The sequence below is a fragment of the Cydia pomonella genome, chromosome 6 (genome assembly GCF_033807575.1).
Source record: "Cydia pomonella isolate Wapato2018A chromosome 6, ilCydPomo1, whole genome shotgun sequence".
NCBI lineage: Eukaryota > Metazoa > Arthropoda > Insecta > Lepidoptera > Tortricidae > Cydia > Cydia pomonella.
Genome location: NC_084708.1, coordinates 6893314 through 6917359, shown reverse-complemented (window position 1 = coordinate 6917359; position 24046 = coordinate 6893314). Strand labels below are relative to the sequence as shown.

The following is a 24046-nucleotide window of genomic DNA, read 5'->3' as shown; positions in this document are numbered from 1 at the left end:
TTCATCCGGTTTAAAAGTCAAAGATATTTGAGGCTAATTTCCGTGCGCACGAGTATGCACATTTCATCTTTATTTATGGGTTTTAGGAGGTAGATATTTTACTATTTAATGCGTTCGTGTTGTACGTATGTAGTAAGAACCTAAAGAACAATGATCTTAGAACCTGAATTTTATTGTCATTTATATTTTTTCATTATTTTTCTGTACAGAAAAATGACAAAAACGCCAGTAGATTATTATTATAAATCATTTGCATACAATAGAATGAAACATGAAATACAATGAAATAGTACAGACAAACTGCGAAGCAATATGATGGCAGTTGGTTTCGCTCTTGATTATGTGTCAATAAACATGCTGTAGGTATTATTTTAACTTAATAACTAAGCATGCAAACTTAATTAATTACTTCTAATTTATTCTCTTTAGCTACGGCTATATAAGCCGTTTATGTAAAATATGTTTTCATTTACAAATGACGCGGACTTCATATCCCAGATCAACCCGGACAGTATCGGACATATGACATATCATTGTATCTGATATGAGAGAAACTGCTCGATTTACGGATCTCACAAATTGTCACGAGAAACAAATGAGCTGTCGGCTTCATGTGAAGGTACTTGCATTTTCCATTACTTATTCATACAACACATGTTCAATCATGTATATCAATTAGCATTGGTTCCATGCAAATCTGTTGATTTGCGTTTTCGCTTGTTACGTAAAATCGGGATATCTATTCATTACCCAATCATTACCATGATTGTCTTGCTTTAAGTGCAACATATTCATATATTATAAGACGGGAAATAAGTAGGTAAGTAGTATACCTACGTGTTCCGCTTGTGTGTACCTATGATACTAGTATCTACTGTTTAAGTCAGGAATTGGGTTAGTTAGTCAAGTAGGAATATCCTGTCCAGTGATACAGATACAATTCCGTTATCATTATTGTTTTGGTAAGCTATGATGTATTTTATTATATACGTTTGTACTAATTGCACCTATCTTATTTTATCGTATGATTTTCGGGGGCCCTTGCGGATACACTTTGACCCATAGTGATCTCTTGTGTTATTAACCCCATTAGGAAAGATAACTGCTTACTGCATCTAAATAGGTCAGTTTCCTTAAGTCGTATAAAACCATGAGTGGGTTCAGCTATAATCGTTATCACCTGATATTAAATCAGTGACACTATCTCCCCTGCTGTAACTCTCTATCTGCCCCTATTGACAATACCATTGGCTATCGATTAGGATAAGAAACGGCCGTATTGACCGCAAAAGAGGCTAAGATCAATGTGGTAATGTAACGCGATCACTATTCTGCATTTAATATTAATATACCTATTGTGTAATGTTTGTCAGTCCTTTGCATCAAGTTGCCTATATCATAAAACTTAAATCAGGAACAATGATACATAAGTAATGGTAAACTGTTTTCACATCCATCATACATAAATAGGTAATTGTGTTCAGATTGTACGTACTTAACTTGTAAATATTTCAGGATGAAATATATGACATTCACTCTACCATTAGCTGATATTTTCAGCTAATGTTAGAGTTTTTAGCTTCTTCACATTCTTTACAGATTGTTGTTTACATGATCATTACATGATATGTATTATGAGCATGACGTAAGTACCTACAGGATAAAAAATTCAACCAATCAGAAAGTACGACTTGTATATTTTGACAGATCTATTTCCAAAAAGCACGTGGACATGAAAATGTTAACCCATTCCCCATCCCATGTATGTCAGATCTTGTGCTAAACTCTACAAGTAACTGATCTGTATCGAATGCCGCTATACGCTATATATGTACTATGTAAATACTAAAGCGTAAAATGATGCAACGGGTTAAAAAAAACAACGATTTTTTATATTGGTACCTCGTTCATATCCTATCTACCATACTCGTGTCATACACGTAAATTTCATGCGAGCGTTCAATTTCTTTTGTTATTTTTGCTCCATTGATTAGTTCTAATTGAAACTTGTGCCTAAATGAAGCTATACAGTGTGCAGAATGCGTAGTCGAGATGCCAGACATCAGTTCCACTCTGCTTCTGCCGGCCCGGTTCCTCAGTATCGGAACCAAATGATTCGAATATCTTTGTTAATTCTTCTCGCTTCACAATGTAATTAGCAATCGTAATTTTATTTGCCTGTTTGTTTTCGAGGTAACAGTTATATTTCACGTTAAAAATCAGGTAGGATTAAAAAGTTTCTTTTAAAAACTTTGGTTCTCATCTTAGCACTTTGACTGACATTTGTTTTTTGGCCAGGGACAGACACCCGCGCACGGCGTGCCAATTATTATGTGAACTTTCTTCTTTTTGTGTCTCATATCAACTGTGGGCTGCAAAATTGCGTACACGCCCACGATATTATATTGAATAGTATCTTTCGTACGTTAAAAACTCCTTAAACAGAACCCATCTCTAACACTCTATTTGACACATTACAACCCCGATAGTGCTATCTCGAGATTATTTGGGATAAACTCTGATAGCAAGTTACACTTTTCCTTTCCCTTATTTTATTTATATCTTTAAGAGAGAAAGTACTTGCGTAATACAAAAATAGCGTCAACTGCTTTCACGCTCTTAATCTAAATACCGCAATAGATGTATGAATTGCGAAGCCCTCACACGGCCAAAAGATATGGGAGTAATCTCATTCCGATCCTCAATTTATCTCATCTCATTGATGGGAAGCCAACGATAACGATTTTCAATTACCTGACATTTCAGTCGCGGTTCAGCGCGCGCTTTGTGCGTGTATAGTATATAGCCATATTTTGCTGCATATTGTGTGTGTGGATTCAAAGCCATTGAGCCTTATATCGTAGTATCGGGTTCATGTGTTGTCGATGAGGGGTGATGGTGATGTCAGAGCGTGATAGTGCTAGTGTGACGGTAGTGGCCGGAGCTTGCTGCCGCGTGCGCCGCAGGATGCAGTGCTTTGGATTCAGCGGTAATTTTTACCATAAACCGTCGGCATTTACGTTGTACGACAGATAAATATGTATAAACAATCGATTACAAAACAAGTAGGCACTAGAGTGCTAAAACTTTACACAATAACATAACAAGAACGTAATTTCCCATTGTTATTCAACAAAAACTGGTGATGTGTACAGCCATAACAAACATCGCAGCGATCAGTGAATTCAGTGATACTAACGCTCAGTTTCCCAAACTTTAATCTCGTGTCGAGGGCCATAGCGCGCGGCATTTCATTTCACTCAAGCGATTGGCGAACCATGAAATTGATTCGTCACTTATTTTTATTATCAAGCCGAAGTCGCAAAACGTCTCACGCAATGGTTGATCCGGTGGGATGAGCACTTGAGCAGTCGCATCGGCTGCGTCAGTACCGGCGCACGCGCTTCAATGTGTCGCTTCAAGTACCGCGCTAAGATCGCACAGATGAGATTGAGTCTGTTTTTTGTGAAAAATCAGAGACTAGGCAAGTTTTTGTTATTGATTATCAAATCTTTTCTTGTCGTACATTTGTTACGCATTGAAGCGGATAATGTTTACTTGCTGTGTTGGAAATTTTTCACGAGAATTGAAATCGCATTTGTGTTTTTGTTGTTGTTAAATAAGAGTCTTTAACATCCATAAAATATCAAGCTACTAAATACCTGACGCCGTAAATTACGCCGGGCCGTAATTCCGCGAAATTTGCAATTTTCCGAGCTGAGTAAAAAATTGAAGGACGAAGCTAATTCGGCTTTAACAAGTTCGCGCGGACCACAAATGAAGTTGGCATTATGTAAAGCAGTTACCCTTTCCTGCTTCTCCCGGTTTTAAGAAAAACCCGGAAACTCAAATGCGTAGCGGAGAAAAATCCTTTAGCAGGTGGTTCTTCTCATTCGAGAGTGGGAAAAATCCGCGTAATGCGGATTATATTATTATACAATATTACCGTGTTTCCAGATTTGTTATCATAATCCAATACAACTCTGGTTTATTTTTAGACCGCATTCCAATACCCGTCGATAGAAATTATTTTTATCAGTTTGTGTACATTGTGTTTCAACGAGATCGTTGTGGAAATACCGCTATGTAGGGATTGCAAACCGGATTGATTGGTATAGGGATTTAAAGTTAATTAAGTGACATATTTTTCTAGTTTTTTGCGTAATACGTATTCTTAAATCTATAATTTGAAGTTAATAAATAACTTCTTAAAAATAAAACAGAACTTAGTAGTAAAAAGTGTTACAATGTCAATATCACTTTAAAAACAAAATATGAAATCGGTTTTTATTATATTTAACCATTCACAAGTACTCAAATTTTCGATTATATTTATGAATTTGAGTAGTTTACAAAGCCTGATGATGGGATTTGGGGTGGGAAATGGAAGTCCTTGAAAGGACAAGTTTTCGTAACTGTTCTTTGATTGAATTCTTTGTAACGTTGACATCCATTCTAGTAACAAAATAAGATATATATTTTACTTTTAACCAAAGTTATATTAAATGCGCTACAATATTATCTTGCTCTCATTATTTGTGCGTGAAAGTAGTAGAATGTATGATTTAAAAAAATGTTGTTTAGGGATATAAGGGCAAATTATAGGGAACGAAATACGACACAGCGATCTCGTGCAAAAATAATAGAGTGTAGGATTAAAACCATCGCGGAAAGGGACTCCCTAAGAAAAGTTACATGGATCAAGTAAAGAATTGGCTAGACGTAGAGTAGCACGTACGTACGAAGATGTAGGAAATTGCATAAAATTTGATGAAATTGTGAAGACAAAAGATTCCTTCTTAAATTTGAATAGAAAAGAATCTAGATCTACTAAAGATTATCGATATACATTATATATGATGAGCTCAACTCAAGTCGGTTCAGTACCGGCGACTTAATCCTGTTCATTTGTTTAGTTTTAATCTTCTATCACAACATTACGACATAACATTAACCTTCTCTCTAGCATAAATTACAAATGCCTTCCATGGCATCTCCATCCTTTAAATTTTCCTTCTATTACAGTATTTATGTAATCGTCATATCATGCCACCAACATGAAAGAGGAAGAAATTCTCTCCTGTTCCCAGTTATCGTCATAATAAATATATTTTTTTCTTACTATATTTAAACTTCTTCACTAGTTTTTTGTTCTATCCAACTTTATATCTCTCATCCGTCGCTTTTTCCTCACCTAAAACGCACAGCGCGTGCTGTATTTAGGCGTCTCTTTTATTTTACCGGATCCGGTCTGGATCCGGTGATTTTTACCGGATCCGGTAGCTCCTGAAAAGTGCCGGATCCGGCCGGATTACCGGATCCGCCGGACCGGATTGCAATCCCTACCGCTATGGCGTGAATATTGGCGCACTGGCACACGGACGCCATAATCGTTAATTGGATTTCATTAACGAAGTATTTACGTTTTTTAATAGTTTTTATTTCTTGTTATTGGCTTTCTCTTATCAACACTCAAGAGTAATCAAAATTGAAAACAGGTAACTTTGTATGGAATTGTCCATCTATAATGACATGTTTTTATTCATTGTAAGTCCTTAAATAATAAAAGAATAGATTTCATTATACTACCCCGAAAGAAATGCTTACAGATAGGTACTAACCTTTCTTGGTAACTTGCTTACTACGCAGCAATTCATCTAAAAGGGAAAGTGCTTACTTTGTCCTAAAACCGCGCATTTATACGACCTATCTCAACAAAGTACCGAGGTGCTCGGAAACAGACGTAAAAGACCCTTTTTCGTGGGAGGGCGCCGCTCGTTGCATGTCAATGGCAGACAACTAGGGACCTTAGCAAATAGAACCTTTTCAATCGGACCCATGCGTAAGAAACTGAAGATTGTATAACATCTGAAGAACCAATCGTAATGTATGTATGTACTTCTCTAATGTTTGGTTATTTTAGTTGGAATCTGTTTTATAAACATTTAATTCAGTTTAAAATAAACAATGCTACCACTCAAGTAATATTATATATACATACGGAAATCGGAAATGAAAACAACTATAAAGACCAGAATGAATACCGGTGATATTTTTGGACATCTAAAAGGTAAAGGTAGGATATTCGTAGCCACCATCACCGTGATAACTAGAAATATAACGCATCAAATTCACTTTTTTATTTTTTATTTCCTATCATTAAGTACCATAATTTGATCAGCGAAGTTTACCTGTACTTATATCTATGAAACACGAGAATTTATAAAATTCCAAGGCAAAATAGTGTTATCACAGAACGTCATTTAGATACGGAAATACCTCCATCCTTGTGTGCCTTGCTAGCCATGTGACAGACCGTGAAGCACGGCCAATTACTACTAGTATACAATAGGTACTTCACCACCGCATATAGGGTACTTATATTATATATATATTAACTTTTGACTTCACAACATTACATGCCCCAAGGCACGTGCCTATGCGATTATCATAAACGCTATGGTCTATTACACAGAAAATATCGTATTCCGTGGTCAATTACTTTTATTTTATTCAATAAGTACTTCTATGTTTTATATCGCCAGCTGATTTGACCAACTACTCTCATTTAAAGAAAGTAATTACATTGCATTTTTCTATAGTTTTCTTTAGGTTCTAATACTGAATGATGATTTGTTGGATTGACGGAGAATTATGTCATTGTGTGATATGTACTTAAAAAAGTAAATTTCTCATGCAAATACGAAAACAAATTATTTATTGGCCAGAATACAGGGAATGTAGAAGGTGACATAAAATTTGTTGTACAGTGTACTCGACTCACAATTGAGCATGCAAATATTACAGTCTATCATGTCATGCAATCAAAAAAATAATTAAAATTAAAATAAATAATAAAATAAAATAATAATTAATTAAATCATTCAAGCTGAATAAGTTAAACATGTTAGAGTTTATCCCTGATACATCCTTTAGCTACATCTTCGGGGCCAAGGGCCGTCTAATAAAATAGGTAAAAATTTGGGCCATAGCCCTCTGGTTCTGGCTTCTGGCGTGTAATGAGATGAATGGAGCTTAAAATATTGATTCGGTCGATTGACAGGTGGATTAAAAATAAATTGGGAAAATATAATTCGCAAAGCTTAAATAATAAAGAACAAGAAAATGTCGCACCATTCTCGTATCAGCAGTACACTGAGAAGATTGACCCTTTTCAAATCACACTCTCTGCCACGCCGCTGGCGGCTAAGAACAATAAAGATCAGTACGTATCCACCGGCCTTGCCCTTCGCTGTTATACTGGCTACAGCTACTCGTTATGTAATCGTGACGCTTGGTTACGTCGACTTGGACGGATTGACATTACCGGTATTTCTTTAACTATCTAATAGCAGTGTCACAAATCGTGTAATTTACTTGGTTTCAATGTCGCGGGGAAGAACGTATACCTCAGGCTCTTCACAACATTCATTTTTCTACAAAAGGTATGCGAATTCCACCCTTTTTCTCTTGAACTATCTACTAAAGAAAGGAGGTTATCACGAGGAATTCGCCGGCTTCATGAGCTCGTGCTAAGCGTCTTTTCTTTAACTATATCGATAGGGAGTGGATCATAGAATATGACCATTATCGTTATATTAATAGTGTCAAGAAGTACACTGCCAAAAAAAAGCCACTTTATCAGAACCTGCTTTTACTAGTGGAGATAATGTTAATAAGAGCACTTAAGGCGTGTACATATTCACTTCTCACTTTCTTAAGTTCGTGTAAAACTAGTTTTGTTCAGAAATATTCAACTAGAAAGGTATTTGCAGACCGATCATTTTCCAAATGGATCGACTTGACACGGCTGATTCCAGTGCAGATCGAAAGCTGGTACCTACTTGAAACCATACGGGTGAAAGCAAAAGCCTTATAATCAGTACACACTGCCTCTACAGTGTTAATGATAGAGGTACATATATAAATACACATGTCAATAACTTGTATCTTCGTAGAAAGACGCATCTTAACCCAATTTTGAACGTCCGGGAGCGCAGCGGAAGGCCTTTGTTGTCATTTTCTATCGAAGCTGGAGCGACTGATGCGAAATTTACAGGATTAAATATGATTGGTTTCCATGTCACTGATATTTAGGTTGAGTAACAAGAATTTTAAGTTATGTTCGTTTTTTTTTTAATTCAGGCTAGGTAAAAAATACTAATACTAAAAGCTTTTTCTTTCTTCCGGGACCTTTCCTAGTAAAGTAGGCAGAAAAGCTGCTCTTGGAAAAATCAGGCAATACCGGCAATTGATGTTTTAAACCAGCCGACTTTGTGCCAAATATACCGAGACCGAATAACCTAACTTGTCTAATGAACTCTCATAAAAAAGACGCGTGAATAATTATTCGCCTTGGATCTAGATCTATTCTTGTATGTATAGATACCGTTAAAAGTTCGTTCGCTAATCCCTCGGCTAGTCAAAGTCCTGACCTTTTCACACGTGAATATGCCAAGTCGTTGAACTCTGATAGGTATGCATAAGTGTTGGCAATTGGCGCGTAGGCGCATCGATCATCGCGCATTTCAGTAGACAATGAGTTTCTTAACGACTGGGCTACTTAGTAAAGCCAAAGCAGTAGCAGCAGTTGCGAAAGGATCCGACCTACGTACCTATCTCCATCCATCCATCCATCCATCAATTTTTCATTAAATCTGGTAACAGGGACGCCGTTAAAAATATCGGAATAGAATTCAATAACACTGACAATAATTTCGTGGTTAGGTTGATGCGAAAATGTGTATAAAAGTGCCCATTTATAATTTCGTCGATTAAAATTTATTATTTGTAGTTTATTTCACAGGTATACTTATATGACGTATAACGGTTTAACTATATACAGGTTAAAATGTAGGACACATATCTGGATACGACTATTGTCCTCTCTTCTCGCGCCTGTCGCGGTACGTTATGCTGGAGGTGCAGGCGCTAGAGCGTATCTAAGTTATACAACTTTGAGCTCATTCATAATCTTTTACGATATATACTTTTAAGTAGCTTTTATATGGTTTCTTAAACCACATTCATATCTACGCTATGTTTAGCAACTGAGTCAAATATGTACAAGGGTTACGTGCGTACTCATCGTGAGGTAAAAAATTGACAGTTATTATTACTTACGCCTGGAATAGGAAAAAACGTGTAAGATATGATATGATACATTGACACATAGGACGGGCCTTCAAAGGCCTCGAAGTTATTGTTTAACCGCTCGAGCTAATATTGATACCCGAACAAGCGAAAGCTTCCAAAATTGAACCACGAGTGAGCGTAGCGAGTGGTTCCAGAAGTGGAATCTTGAGCGTTGCGAGGGTTTTAACTGTTTTAAGGCACGACGGTTAAACAAACTTTGCCTTCGAGTGAAACACAAACATTTTCACCATACCAATAGAATAATGTACGCGGTATAAAAGTTAATGTACGCGGGCTGAACAGCCTGTTTTTTCTTGTTCCAGTCCGTTTAGACAATGGAGAATACTTTACCATTTCAAACATTTTTCTGTCCCGCAAATGTCTAATTTGGATTTTAATTAGCAGACATCGGCATTTTTGTGTTTAAACTTGGACAATCTGAGGGGAGAATTGAAAGTACCTTCAAAGATAATAATTATAATTTTACCTGATTCCACTCCGTGGCGAGAATAATGATTATATGAAGTGTTATTCTGCAAGATTCAGTAATATTAAACGAAAGTTAGGAATTCTAAGTTAAATAATCCGATGCAATATTTATTTTAGGTTATGAGTGGCACACACCCTTCTCACCGGTGATTAAAGTCATTAGCTTACCATTTAAGCAGCAAAATCTATGTACACCAATCGAAAACGCTATATATACAATATAAAATCAACCGTTATTTTATCATTAACTTATACGCTGTGTCAATTTATAACTTTTGCGTATAACGGCAACATATATAGTCACAGAAATGGCATGCTCTCAATTAGGGTCTCCCCAAACCAGTCGACGCGGAGTCGGCTTTCGCCGAGTGTTTTACACCACACTATTCGCATTTAGCCGATCGACCGTCTCCGCGGTTGGACACCTGCGTTTAGCAGTCTCATCCTCCTTGCGGCCGTAGAGACGCCCGATCGCCTGCGACTTGCTATCGCAACAGTTGTAAAGCGACGGTCGGCTCTCCCGTGCTCCGTCCTGCCGTCGAGACGTCAGACAGCACACGTACAGCCGTTGAGTCCGACGAACAGATGTAGGACAGCGGGTGATCGGCAATCGTAAATCTCATTTTTGGAGACTGGTTGTTAGTAACAACCTGAGCTATGTTCGGCCGTCGAAGACGCTGAACGGCTTCCGCCAGCTCTGACCGGTCCTTATCGTAGGTACTCGGCCGTGATCGGAGCCGTTCAACTCTTTCCGGCACCGTACGGCGGTATAAGGAGATTTATGAATGCGAACGTGTGCGGTAGGCTGCAAACAGCGTCGTACGAATGCGAACAGCTTTACGGCAAAACGCCGTTTTCCCGTCGAAAGACGTCGTTTCGCGTGGGCCGAGCCGATTTACGACTTATTCGCTCTTATTGCGTTGACATAAAGCTTTTTCCGTACGCGATTTGCCGAAACGGCGTCGACTAGTTTGGGGAGACCCTTAACCAACAATTTATTTTTTGCCCCAACCACACGATAACACAAACGTCTATTACATTCGAATTAGAGTTCCCACTTGGCGTAATTTCGAGCCCATTGTCTTGATCCCGTGTAATTATAAGCGCTCTACAAATGGCACCACAATTCGATTTAAATTACAACCCGTATCTTTCTGTTTTTCGAGTTCCGTCTTAAAGAATTGTCACTCAGCCTTTCTCATGTTTCTTATCCCTATCGTAGGACAATGAACATGATAAAAGCCAGCCACACATCCGACATGCGTTTCATTTTATTGTATTACATTAGATTATATTAGGGGCACAATTTGACATGTGAGTTGTGACACTATTTTTTAATTGACGTGCTCTTAGTTACTTATGGCTATTTTTTATACGTATAGCCTTATTATTAGATTAGATCACCCTTAACAATTACATTAAAAATAATAGTTTACTTACTAAATAACTAAGTAAACATTCCGAGGAATTGAAGATGTTAATTGTATTAATGTTACATATACAATAACAACATACATAATGGGTATATACAGATGATTACTATAACTAGTTTATATCTAAAATAGGCCCTTGAGGCATTGTACCAAGGATGCTGGCGGCATTTCCTCGTTGTATCGCAATACTGATACGTTGTGCGAGGAAGCGTGCTCTTCGGTCACCAGTTACGTCAACCAGACGTTTCGCGATTTCTCCAAAAAACTTGTGCGCGCTGGGACCCCATGGACCTAGAGATTCAACGCCAAATGGTACTCTACCGAGGCTCTACTTATCGCAAAAGCTCGTTGACATGTTACGACTGAAGAGCTTTCGTTTTAACATGTCGAATGCCCCCCGCATACCCTCAGTGACAGGAATCTAGGAAGCCAATCGTCGGCATGGCGTGGTGGACGGATGCTGTCTTACGGGTCACGGGCAAGACGTGACATAACTAGGGCATTCGGGAGGAAACTGTCGCTATAATAGATAGCGTTGTTTATTCGGAAGCCTGTGAGTTTATTTTTTGGCGGTTTTTATGATTCGTTCTGAGATGATTTCTTGCGTAATTCATCAGAACTTTAGCAAGCGTAATTAATTATGTAAATCTAAGTGTCATGATCCTCTAATACTTATAAATGACATGTCATTTTGGGGACCTACGTAGCGCAGACTCGGTAATGATCTAATGATCTAGACGAGCTCACAGTCAACTCATCGGTCATTAGTGCAATTTTACTCTTCCAGAATTAAGCGCTCGTTTAGGCGAGACGCTTCATTTGTTTTAGGTCGTAAATTACTAACGTGACTGGCAATTTACTTTACTAATTTGTAGTCAAAGATAAAAGTTCTTCTGCTTGACATGCTAATGGCCAATATATCAAATAAATAAATAAATATAATAGGACATTATTACACAAATTGACTAAGTCCCACAGTAAGCTCAATAAGGCTTGTGTTGAGGGTACTTAGACAACGATATATATAATATATAAATATTTATAAATACTTAAATACATAGAAAACACCCATGACTCAGGAACAAATATCCATGCTCATCACACGAATAAATGCCCTTACCAGGGTTTGAACCCGGGACCATCAGCTTCGTAGGCAGGGTCACTACCCACTAAGCCAAACCGGTCGTATATGACACCCTAATGTCACCTTTATTGACAATTATTTAAGTTTAAAGGATGACCCACGTTAGACCGGCCCCAGGCCGGGCCGGGGCATCCGACACTGCAGCCTTCGTTTTCTATGACGGGTGTGATGCTGATGTGTGATCGGTGATTATTAGTGATTACGTGATGCTTTCTACCCATAGAAAACGAAGTGTCGAATGCCTCCGAGCCGGTCTTACCGTGATTCATCCTTGAAAGTTACATATATCGGGAGTCAGACGTCTATTTTATATTTATTTTGTGTTATGAAACCAAATATATTATGTAACTGGAGGTTTTTGACCTGGAATAGTCGCTTATAAAACATTCTAAAAGATAAATGATCAAGGTAGACAATTTTAAATGTTTTGCAAGAGCTCTGTTTATAGATATGGATCAACTTATACATACTATGGTACTTAATATATTCGTCGTAAAAGGGTTCACGCAACTCCTCTCACCATGAAACTTAAGTGAATTGACACTGCCATGCCATTCAGACTCAACTCACTTAACGCAAAAAGGTCTCTCTCTTACGTCACGTCACTTAACTCTATACAATAAGTACATATACAGTAGCAATTTACTTTTTATTTTGTTTTGTTTTATTTTTAAATCTGTCTTCTTTCTGCTGGTTTACTGATTAAAGAAGATAAATTCTATCGGATTATTACATATTCAATTGAGATATATTGATTTATAGGTCCACAAGACGTATGTTTAAAAATAGCGAGTCAGCTGCAGAGAGAAGTTTGTATGCAAAGGTTGTAAGCTAATAATATTGCTGACTACGGTGTACAACAAGAGCATAAAAGTACCCTTTTTACCAGAGGCAATTTATCAGTCCCGGGCTAAGCGCTGATTTCAATTTAAGCAATAGAGTTTTAGAAAATAATTTTATGCAGCCTAAACACGACCTTTGGCAATGTTCGTCAGGACTTGGTAATCTTTGACCTTTTTGTATTTTTTTATCTAATCAGAACCATTAGGACTATTGATGGTCAAGGATGCTTGATTACTTCCTGTAGCTATCTTGACTGTTTTTGGGATAAATTAAAAAGTAAAGATCGATTTTATGAACATGAACAGTGTAATAATATTAATGGTGTATGTTAATCGTAGACCCCTATCTAACCAAACTTGTATTTCCAGACGCGGGTTGCGATGACTGCGGCGAGGATGAAGGCCGGATGGTGTCCGAGCTGCTGCTCCCGCAGTACGCGCTGGCCACGGGTGGGCTGGCGCGCGACCACCGCCCGCTCATCACCTTCCCCGACCACAACAACTTCCACCTCCTCACTGCACCGGAGTACCGCCGTCTGCTCCTGTACCTCACCTCTGTGCCCTCGTGAGTACACTAGCATATCTGACTTATCAATACCTACTAGCTGACCACGGGCCTTCGTGGGGTTTGCATCCAAAAAATACTTTATCAAAAGGGAATCTCATTACTTTCCCCGAGCAACTTCCAATCTCTAGTGCCAGAAATGCACTTTTCTGATCCATTCGCAAGTATGAATATATTTTTATTATGTAACGCACTTAAAAACCCTCGTCTAGACGATAGATAATTCTGGTAATACTGACATACCACGACAGATGATCACCAGCCGTCCTAGGACACGTTTCGGCCCATGTGAACCCTTGAGTCCAGACTCCCCAGGGATATTACCACAATGATGTGTGACAATACTTTTTACCGTTTAGGAATAGGACACTTAGGCCACAAGGCAAATAGGCCACAAGGGCACTTTTACACGTCAACATGGAATTTACATATAAACAAAAACAAGCACATCAACAATTAAGTATAAAATACAATTATAAAAAATAACTAAAATAATAGTAATAAAAATAAAAACCGGCCAAGAGCATGTCGGGCCACGCTCAGTGTAGGGTTCCGTAGTTACTCTTCCGTCACAATAAGCTAAACTGGAGCTTAAAGTATAGTAAATTGTTAACCAAGGGATGAAACGGTACCTTTCACGCGAGTTAAACAAATAGGTAAATTTGCATAATCAGTACCTAATTAAAGTATTTTTACTATGAAGGGGAAACTTTTTGCGATAACTCTAAAACAGCTAAACTGATCATGTCCGCTATAGTTTTCATTTAATGTCTTTTTTAAGCTCTAGTTCCACGATTTTTTTCATATTTTTTGGACCTATGGTTCAAAAGTTAGAGGGGGGGACACATTTTTTTTTTCTTTCGGAGCGATTATCGCCGAATATATACACTTTATCAAAAAATGTTTTTTGAAGACCCTTATTAGTTTTGAAAGACCTTTCCAACGATACCCCACACTGTAGGGTTGAAGCAAAAAAAAAAGATTCACTCCCACTTTATGTGTAGGGGAGGTAGCCTCAAAAAAATTAAATTTTAGATTTTATTGTACGACTTTGTCGGCTTTATTGATTTATATATCCATGCCGAATATCAGCTTTCTAGCACTAACGACCACGGAGCAAACCCGCGGACAGACAGACAGACTGACGGACATGGCGAAACTATAAGGGTTCCATGTTGACTACGGAACCCTAAAAAACAAACAGATACAAAAAAAAATCTAAAATTATTTAGAGGTGTAAATATCTCTAAATGTCAGAACTAAATGACTTTTATCCAATTATCCTTAGAGATGTATAGAGTCTCTAAGAGTCAAAATTCCGTATAATTAAAACATTCATTAGGATAAAAGAAACATACGAGAACCGAATGAGTTGTCTCACTGTAAAAAATAATAATAATGTAATGTAATATACTCAATAAAGTTAGCTTAAACAGACCAGTCTCCACAAACAGCACCCGTTCACGAGTATGACGCGTATCTCAGCCATCGCCTCCCTCAACCTCAACCTTCATTCGGGAAAGTGGCGACCCGATCAACGACGCCACCGTAAGTAAAGACTTTTAAGCGAGCATGACATGTTCAAGCTAACGGGGGTATATTAATATTTCACTCAGACTGATTAAATTAAGTATGAACAATCGAAATCGACGATATATATAGGTGTAATTTCCTCGAGAAAAGGAGTTCATTTGTGGTATATACATATAAAGAGCAGAAAGGATTTTTTTAGTATAATTTACGATTTTTAAACTATAAGAACCACTCCATCGCACAATTACAATAATTTATTGTAGTTATTTTCGAAAAATGCAATAAAATGTATTTCAATCATCAAACACACTCAGAGAGTTAGTCAATACTTTAGGTTGATTCCCGCACGTCTGCCCTCTTCTCCGCTCCTCCTCGGTGGAAAGACAGCCTTAGCAATGTTCTCATAGTTCTCACTGTGCTCCTAGTGCGAAATCTGTATTTGTCTGTAATCCAATATCGAATATCGGTATGTAAATATTCATAGACGTAATATTTGTTATATTTGTAAACCAATTTGAGCCTGCGGCTTCAGCGAATAATAATACGGGTGATTATATTACAAGGTCCGGGGCTAATTCTCCCGGCCGAGCCGATCGCAGCACCTTCTAAAGGCATTATTTATACTACCTATAAGTACTACACCTACACATCTCCTTGCGCTGTCCTATACTAATGTAATGTGGCGTAGTAAAGGTATATTTCGGAGGGTTGACTAAGTAAGTGGGAGTAATAATTGCCAGGAATAAGGACTACCTATAGCTATTCCATATAAGCGGGTCGTCTTGCCCTTGAGTGTATCTAGTGGTAAAATGTCAACCCTCGTCGAGTGAGTACATTTGAAGATCCCGAAATGTATCACTTTGATGATTTTGATGATCATACTGCTTTTGTTTATAATGATGATGATGACATCTAAAACTATCACTTACGTACGTTTACAAAAGTATCATTAAGTGATCTATTTATAATATCGTAGCATCTAAATACATGGGCATAAATAGATGACATGGTCGTAGAAGTACATACATATCTATAGGTATATACTGTCTACAATGGTTCTGTAGGACAAAGTCGCATGACTGTGTGAGCGTGACGCAACCTATTACCGAACTAGAACAAACTTTGTGATATCATAATCAAAAGCCGCATAAATTATAGCACTAAGCATTAATTCCAAATTTATTTAGAATTTTTTATCAACCAACTTCAACTTACACTGAACTCAGAACCATAAGAAATTTTTCTGTAAAATTAATAACATAAGCCTTTGTGGTCTTGATGTTTAGGAAAGTCCCGTCGATATCAGGCGATTAATTTAGTTTTTTTCGTTAGCTCCGTGATAGGTCTGGCTACATATGGTAGCTACTAGCTATGAGGCCAACCGTACATAATTCTTACCTGTAGCAAAATACATATATTTAATGTATTTTTATTTCCCATTTAACATATGATATTTCTGTTGAATTTCAGATTATTAGAAGCCGATATGGGATTCCACATAATAATAGATCGAAGAAAGGACAGATGGAATTCAGTCAAAACAGTATTAATCAGGATCTCAGTAAGTATCTATAATAATACTTCCTGAGGGCCTACCGCAAACACCCAAATTTCGTTACCGCTGAAATATTACACGACCGATTTTTCTACCTTATATATGAATAAAATTGATTTATGAGCGATTTAGGGATAGATAATTAAATTTGGATTTTCTGTATGCGCGGTAGACCCTCTGTTTAGTGTTTATAAACTAGCTGTATTATTAGTAATACAGGATGTTTATTTAGTCACCTGTAATATGAATATATAGGATTTTTTTCGCGATTTCGGTGTTGGTCCTATAGTAAAAGTTGCTCAGTATTCAGCCCGTAAATTCTGTATAGATGATGCCGTTTAGTCGTTTCACATCTACATTCCAAATACCAATTTTCTATTTGCAACAAAGACAGCTCCAACAATGTATGCATTAGACACGAACTGTATAGTGGCTGTTAGAGCTATTTAGAAGGTGCAAGAACTCTAATGCTAGTTTCATTACATTGCGGTATTTGCTCGGTCGGCCGAATTGGATGTAAATGTAACCTCAATAGTCCGCAATGTAACTAAAATCACATGTGATTTCGCGCGCCGCTAAATGGGCCCTTAGCGCTGCGGGCACGAGAGCAGGCGACCACTTTGCCGTCGGCTATCAAAAGGCTAATTATGGCCAATCCTACCATTTAAACTCGGAATAAAATCAGACGCAACTAGGAAATTCGTGCTCAGAAAACCCATTAGGTTTAAAATGAGTCCCGATTCGTTAGGCGTTGGTTCACTGACGATGTAGGCTTGACACATTTCCATACAATGTGCAAGTACACCCAGCATGCAATTAAGCGGCTCGCTGTACAGTACAGTACGTGGTTAAGGGGAAAACTTTTAAGTTGACTATTTCCTTTATTGCCAGCCCTTTTTCCTTTCCTTTAACGAGACTAATTACTTTCTAGCAAAAATAAATCTTTTTCTACTCGTCGACTGTAATGATTGAATTAAGATTTCGTATATCAAACTATAATTGCGTACTTTTCATGTATGGGCTCCCAACTCAATTATAAGATTCATTTACGATACAAATGCAGAAAATAGGAAATTCGCGTGTGTATCGTACAACGATTTACAGTACTTATATATATATATGCCTACGGGTTTCGACATATGCACGGAAAGTGCGCATTCCCGCACCCGTGCAAGAAAGTAGCACCATATGTACTGTAAAATACTATTGATGAGATTGAATAAGTTAGGTACTATTCTAAGGTGAAACTAAGCTAAAAAAAAAGTAAAGCAGTCATCAGATACCTACTCATAAACACTTAATGCAAAAAAGGTGCAGAAAAAGCAAGTCTTTATTTATATTACGTGCATGAAAGCATAACATTATTCGTATACTGTGTGATTATAAAATCTTACCCAATACAACTTTATCTTTCAGGAGTTTTTCCCGGGTATCATCCACACGGTATACGTGCTCCGACCAGCCAGCTTCCTTCAGAAAGCGCTCTCCGAAGTGAGCAGCAAGTTGTTCAAAGAAGAGTTCCGTTTCCGGGTACTAGTGTGCTCTTCGGTTGAGGAGCTGTATGAACATTTCGACCGGTCACAACTCACGCCGGACCTTGGTGGAGAGCTGCAGTACTCGCACGCCGAGTGGATACAGCAGAGGATTGTGAGTATTATTTGATGTTGCTTTATTTATTTAATCTTTATTGCACAATACATGAAGGTACAAATGGCGGACTTAATGCCTTAAGGCATTCTCTACCAGTCAACCAATGGGTTAAACCAGATAGATTAAGTAGGTGCAGTGTCTTTTAAAGTAAATGAATTTGTAACCGAGACTATATATGAATATAAACTATATATAGATAAACTTACACATATACTTAATACGCTTTCCATAGGCGAGGACGCTTCCCGCCAAGCGGCTCGTTTTCCCTTTTTTGTACCTATTACGAGTATTACTTGTAAAAGGAATATAGTTTTGTTATTTCTCATTTTCATCCCACATCTATGCACTTAAAAAGACGTCACAACTTAATTAAGTATTAATTAATTAAGTTTACAGAATACAATACAGAAATATGGAATACAACATCATAAATAATATCAGTCTGTCTTCATGAATATAAATAATCAACTAGAAATCGAAATGAAAACAGATAATAAATTATAATTTTCCCTGAAATAATACGTCTTAATTATATTTTCTTTCATTCCAGGCCTTAGAAATGTTCTCAACATTAATGAAAGAGATCTCAAGCAAGCTGGACGACTTTATGCACGAAATAGTGGATTGCGACATGGGGAACGATCCGACACAAACCAAAGAATTATTAGACTGCCAGGAAACTAGGTTAGTGGCTGTTACACTCGTTTTATTGCTACGACACGTTCCGTGTCCGAGCTGTTTTGTTTTAATTTTATTTGTTAGTGCATCTAGATGGGGTCATCAAATGACATTTATCAATGCCAATAAGGTTTTGTCAAAAGAACAAAATATTAAATATGTATGAGATTTTGCTGACAATTGATCGTTGCTTTCTGCATAGTAATCATCGAGTCAAGTGCCTTCATCTTAATACATAGGTAAACGGAAAGGGATTTCTATCGTGAATTCATGATATCTTCTATCTCAATTATATTTAAGTACATAAATGTAATAACCATTCAGACTCTCGGACGAACTACTACTCGCACACTATCTTCATCTTGCTGTTACAACTTAGGTACTTACAATGTCTTTACATTTCAGGTATAGAGAGTTGAAGACAGAACTGGCGGCAGCGACCACGCAAGGCGAGGAGCTGCTGACGCAGATGAGGAAACCAAATCTAACGTTTATTAGTAATATTATAAGTCATGTAGCCGCCGTTGAGAGGTTGGTATTTTTTGAACACTCCTGTACATAAAACGTAATTTTTATTGATAAATACATAACCTAAAAAGTTTTGTTTTTATTTGGGGGTAGCCTCTCGAATACATTTTTTTAATTTTTCGATGTCAATCAATAGGTATGTCCAGACTAATACCGCAGTGAAAAATGTGTTTTGTACCGATTATGGCGAAAGAATGATTTCGAAAAACATATAATTATCTCTGAAACTAGGCCTATCCAGAAAACTTTACGTATTTCAAAACTTTGAATATAGTATGGAACAGCGCTACCTATTTTCAATTAGTAAATTAAATTAAATGTTAAAGTCGTTAACCCAGGAAAAATCTTGATAACGCGATTCAGAATTTTTATTACACGGAACAGCGCCATCTGTTGATAAATTAGTAAACTTAATTAATTCTGTACAAGACCGGGGTCATTATCAAAGGAAAAATCTTGATAACGCGGTTTAGGAAATTTACTTAACGGAACAACGCCATCTATCGTTCAATTTGTAAACTTAACATTTTTTTTTACGGGTTCAGGTCATTATCCCATGAAAAAACTTAATAGCGCGATTCAGGAATTTTACTATATGAAACAGCGCCATCTATCGTTCAATTTGTTAACTAAACCCCGTTGTCTGGTCTCAGTACAAAATTTGATACTCAAGCTGTAGCCACTTAGGTGGTGCGCAAACTAAAAATTAACATCAAAGAAATGCTAATGGATAATGAATACATTATGATATAATACAATAACCCAATTATTGCGGAAAACTTATTTTACTTGGTTTTGGCCCGTGTCCCATGGATTTCTGCCGCTGAATATTGTAATATCGAACTCACAAAATGATACTGGTTGATAAGAATATATTATAAAGTTGTGTTAGAGTCTGGCTACTTAAATATTACAATATTTTGGCGGGAAATTCAAAAAATCTGGGGCTGGTCACACTTTGTGTAGTAGGAATTATAGTTTTGATACTAGAAAATATTTTTGATTTTCTGTACACACGTTAGGTATCTACGAAAATAATATACGTTCACGTGCACTCAAAGTCAGCTCACGTAATTTCTACCTCTATGTAAAGTACAAAGTCAATATAGACATGTTTCGCCAAGATATTTCTCTCTCTTGGCTATAACTCGTTACGTTCCAATGTTTTGATTTTAATGATATTTTTCAGAACTTCTAGTTTATCCGTTTCTTTACACACTTGACGTTCATGAGATTCAGGTATTAATAAATTCACGTGCTTAATCAAAGTTATAGGCAAATGTTATAACTAATACTTAAAGTAGGTATCAAAATATTAATAGAGCACCAACCTACTAAATTGTTTACGACTTGTAAACATAGCAGTTTTTCGTTATACAACGCTTCACGTCGACTTCGCACATTATCGTAATTATTTATGAGCTTAAATAATAGTCTGCGGACCTCACTTGGTATAGTCATTATTAATATTATTTAAAATAAACCTATTATAAACCGCGAACAATTTGAATGAACGACATAAATTGACAACAGACTTTTTGCTTTTTTTTTTAATCATAGACAATTGGTGATACAACTTGGAAATATCTGTCAACAATATTTGGCTAGCCAGACTCTATAATGGTCATCTGTTCATTTTAGGTAGATGAAAACCTTTCAAGTAAAATTTAAATTGTAAAGAATGCCGATAGATATAATTTTATCGACATGGCTCACAGCCATAAAATGTGGCTGTTCGTGTGGCTACAGTGACAGCTGGCTTAGACTCCATCTTTAGGAATATTATATCTATGGGACACTATCCCAGGAAAAAACTTGATAACGCAATTCAGGCATTTTACTACACGGAACAGCGCCAACTATTATTATAGCATGCGATTTGCTAACTAAACAAAACGGCCAAACTCTGGGTTCATGATCAAAACTAAAATCTTGATGCGTGATTCAGTATTTATATTACTACACAAAACCTGGCCATCTGATTTTTAACCAATATAGTATTCGGATTTGGTGTACCTATACCATTTATTGATGATCCCTGGCTGATAGGGACTTATTTGTTGCAAATAAACTTTAGTATTAGCTCCTTAATTAATGGTTCCATTTAAAAATTGTAATCGCATTTTTATTTGCAGGTTACTAGTACAACTAGAAGAGACTGAAAAACAATTCGACAATTTTTGGCAAAAACATTCCACAAAATTAAACCACTGGCTACAATTTAGGACATTTTTATTAAATTTTAAACAAATGCAGGTATGTGAACTTTACATATTAATTACTTACAACTAATAATCATACATGCCTTAAAACTATGGAGGTAACGGTCTGAAAGTAAAATGAGATTGAGGTTTCTTGCGTTCGCGGTTACGAAAGTCAAACATGGGTGTCTTTGGAGTGCATATACGATGGGAATCGTCAGAGTCCTTCGCCGGTCGAAACACGAACGCATCCGAAGCCGACGCTGCTCTGTTAACCACTAAATCTGAAATATCCATGCATTGCTCATGATTGTTACTACTTTCGAAATTATCGAGCCGTATGTCTTTCCTCTTCTTGGCATCCAATTGATAAGTTAATTTCTGGATTTTACGGTTTTTGTCCTCTATATTAGCTTTCAGCTCCTCTGCCTGTTTGTTCTTCTTATGGAATTCTGTTTGTAGCGATGATATCTTTCGTTTGCATGTTTCCAATTCGGCCTTTAATTTTTGCACATTTAGCGTATTGATTTCTTCCAAGCATTTGAGTTTTTCTCGCATATGATTTGCCATGCTTTCTTGGTACAGGGCTTCCTGTTCAACTTGATATGACCAAAATGACATTGCTCTCATAGCTATATCCATGATAGTATCTGGTCGCATACCTGCTAAGACGATTGACTTAAAAGTCTCTGAAGGACGTAGATCCGCTTGAATAACATCAAATTTGTCCCGCAACTCATTGCCGCAAGCCGGACAAGTTAAGGAATTTTCAATGTTTCTCTTGAATTCGCTTTTTCCATGCTCAATACAAAATGCATGCGAACAGGTTGTCACCCACGCTTGATTTGTTAATGATTTTCGGCATTTTCGAAAATTACATACCATGTCGATCGTCATTTTCGATATAATAATTAATTCACGTTTATTTCACTTATAAATTACTAGCGCATATTTAACATTTGTAAACATTTTTTTTTAGGTTATAATTTTTTTTTATCCGATATCTAATGGCATTTTAAAAGTTTTTGCGCGGCACTTGCCAGATACATAAACATCATAAGGTTCTTTATTGTACACATTTTATTAATATTACTTTTTTCTTTTCGATTTTTACCGGTTTTTTAAACCCTTATTTGTATAGTTTTAATTTTATTTAGACTAAGGTCTACGACTTATTATGCCACGTATTATAAAATCACAAATTGTAAAGCATTGTATGGTTATACTCTGGCACAGCGTCCTGTTGGTAGAAAAAGGCGGCAAATTTAAAAAATGCAGGCACTAAGAGTTGACTTCCCATAAAAAATTTGAATTTTGCGCCTTTTTCTACTGACAAGTTGGGTGTGTTTCAGCATATTTTATAGTAAATATTTTTGTGTTATGTTTTTGTTTGTTATTCAGGCTACTTTAGACAATCATCTGAAGGCAGCATGTGACATGACCGAGGTTGGAGAAACGGCGAGTAGAGTGGAAAGTTTAATTCAAGAAGCTATTGATTTTGAGAAACTTTGCAACTGTGATCTAGATACTGCTGCATCCGTTATAGACGACGGTATGGGAATATTAATTATTTTTACATATTGCACACAATAATACGTAGGAGTTACACTCAAAACAAAAGAATAAGTTTCGCCAAGTTTCACACATTTATCAGATTATAAATAGAGTCAGACCAAGCTAACTCGACAACGATTTTGATAGCACAGACTGTGCAAGTGTTATTTTAAACATCATGATTTCATAAAAGTTTGCCGTTTAAAATTACACTTGCAGTCTGTGCTATCAAAATCTCTGCTGACTTGGCTTGGTCTGAATCTAACATGTTTCTGTAGTACCTTATGTTGAGAAACAGACACAGCACACACCAAGTAATTAGTTTGATTTTTTATGCTTAAAAAACGCTTTTCCTGCAGGAGAGAAGCTAATGCAGGACCCCCTCAGTTCAGTAGACCACATAGAATCCAAGTGCGAGGAGCTGCGCCGCACCAGCGCGCTACTCGCTGACAAGATACAGAAGCGGACGCAGCTTCTAAATAAGGCCAGGGAACTTATGGACAGAATAGACAAGGTAAAATATCCTTTATCATGTTGTAACAAGACGCAGGGTCAAATCTGTGGACACAGCTGTTCAACAAAACCAGGGAACTTATATGGAAAGTGATATAGGCAAGGTAACATGACTATTATAGACCTTATCCTTGCAATAAGTTCGAGCATACTCACAGCTGTTGAACAAGACCAAACTAAGTGACTAGTTATAGTTCTTATTTACTTGCAATAAGGTGGGAAAATA

The 24046-nt window shown here is 37.0% G+C and overlaps 2 protein-coding genes across 11 annotated transcripts in view; one reads left to right on the top strand and one right to left on the bottom strand.

Annotated features, from left to right (window-relative positions):
- Positions 1-24046, top strand: part of LOC133518817 (guanine nucleotide exchange factor DBS-like) — a 138621-nt gene that overhangs the window by 40292 nt on the left and 74283 nt on the right. For 7 of the 10 annotated variants that reach the window (XR_009799538.1, XR_009799539.1, XM_061852540.1 and 4 more), the window contains exons 2-9: positions 13413-13608; positions 16612-16702; positions 18113-18343; positions 18897-19030; positions 19430-19555; positions 21688-21808; positions 23155-23305; positions 23667-23821. Coding sequence is in view for 8 of the 10 variants with exons in the window: in XM_061852540.1 (XP_061708524.1) it covers positions 13413-13608; positions 16612-16702; positions 18113-18343; positions 18897-19030; positions 19430-19555; positions 21688-21808; positions 23155-23305; positions 23667-23821 (1205 nt within the window). In the remaining 2 variants the exon portion in view is untranslated. Of the gene's footprint in view, positions 1-2796; positions 2990-3356; positions 3485-7019; positions 7226-13412; positions 13609-16611; positions 16703-18112; positions 18344-18896; positions 19031-19429; positions 19556-21687; positions 21809-23154; positions 23306-23666; positions 23822-24046 lie in introns of those variants that run through there. The other 3 variants (XM_061852543.1, XM_061852544.1, XM_061852542.1) reach the window with 3 other exon arrangements.
- On the bottom strand, positions 21768-22897 carry LOC133518821 (E3 ubiquitin-protein ligase CCNB1IP1-like). Its single transcript, XM_061852552.1, has one exon. The coding sequence runs from the start codon at positions 22648-22650 to the stop codon at positions 21865-21867; it is 786 nt and encodes a 261-aa protein (XP_061708536.1). The 5' UTR covers positions 22651-22897; the 3' UTR covers positions 21768-21864.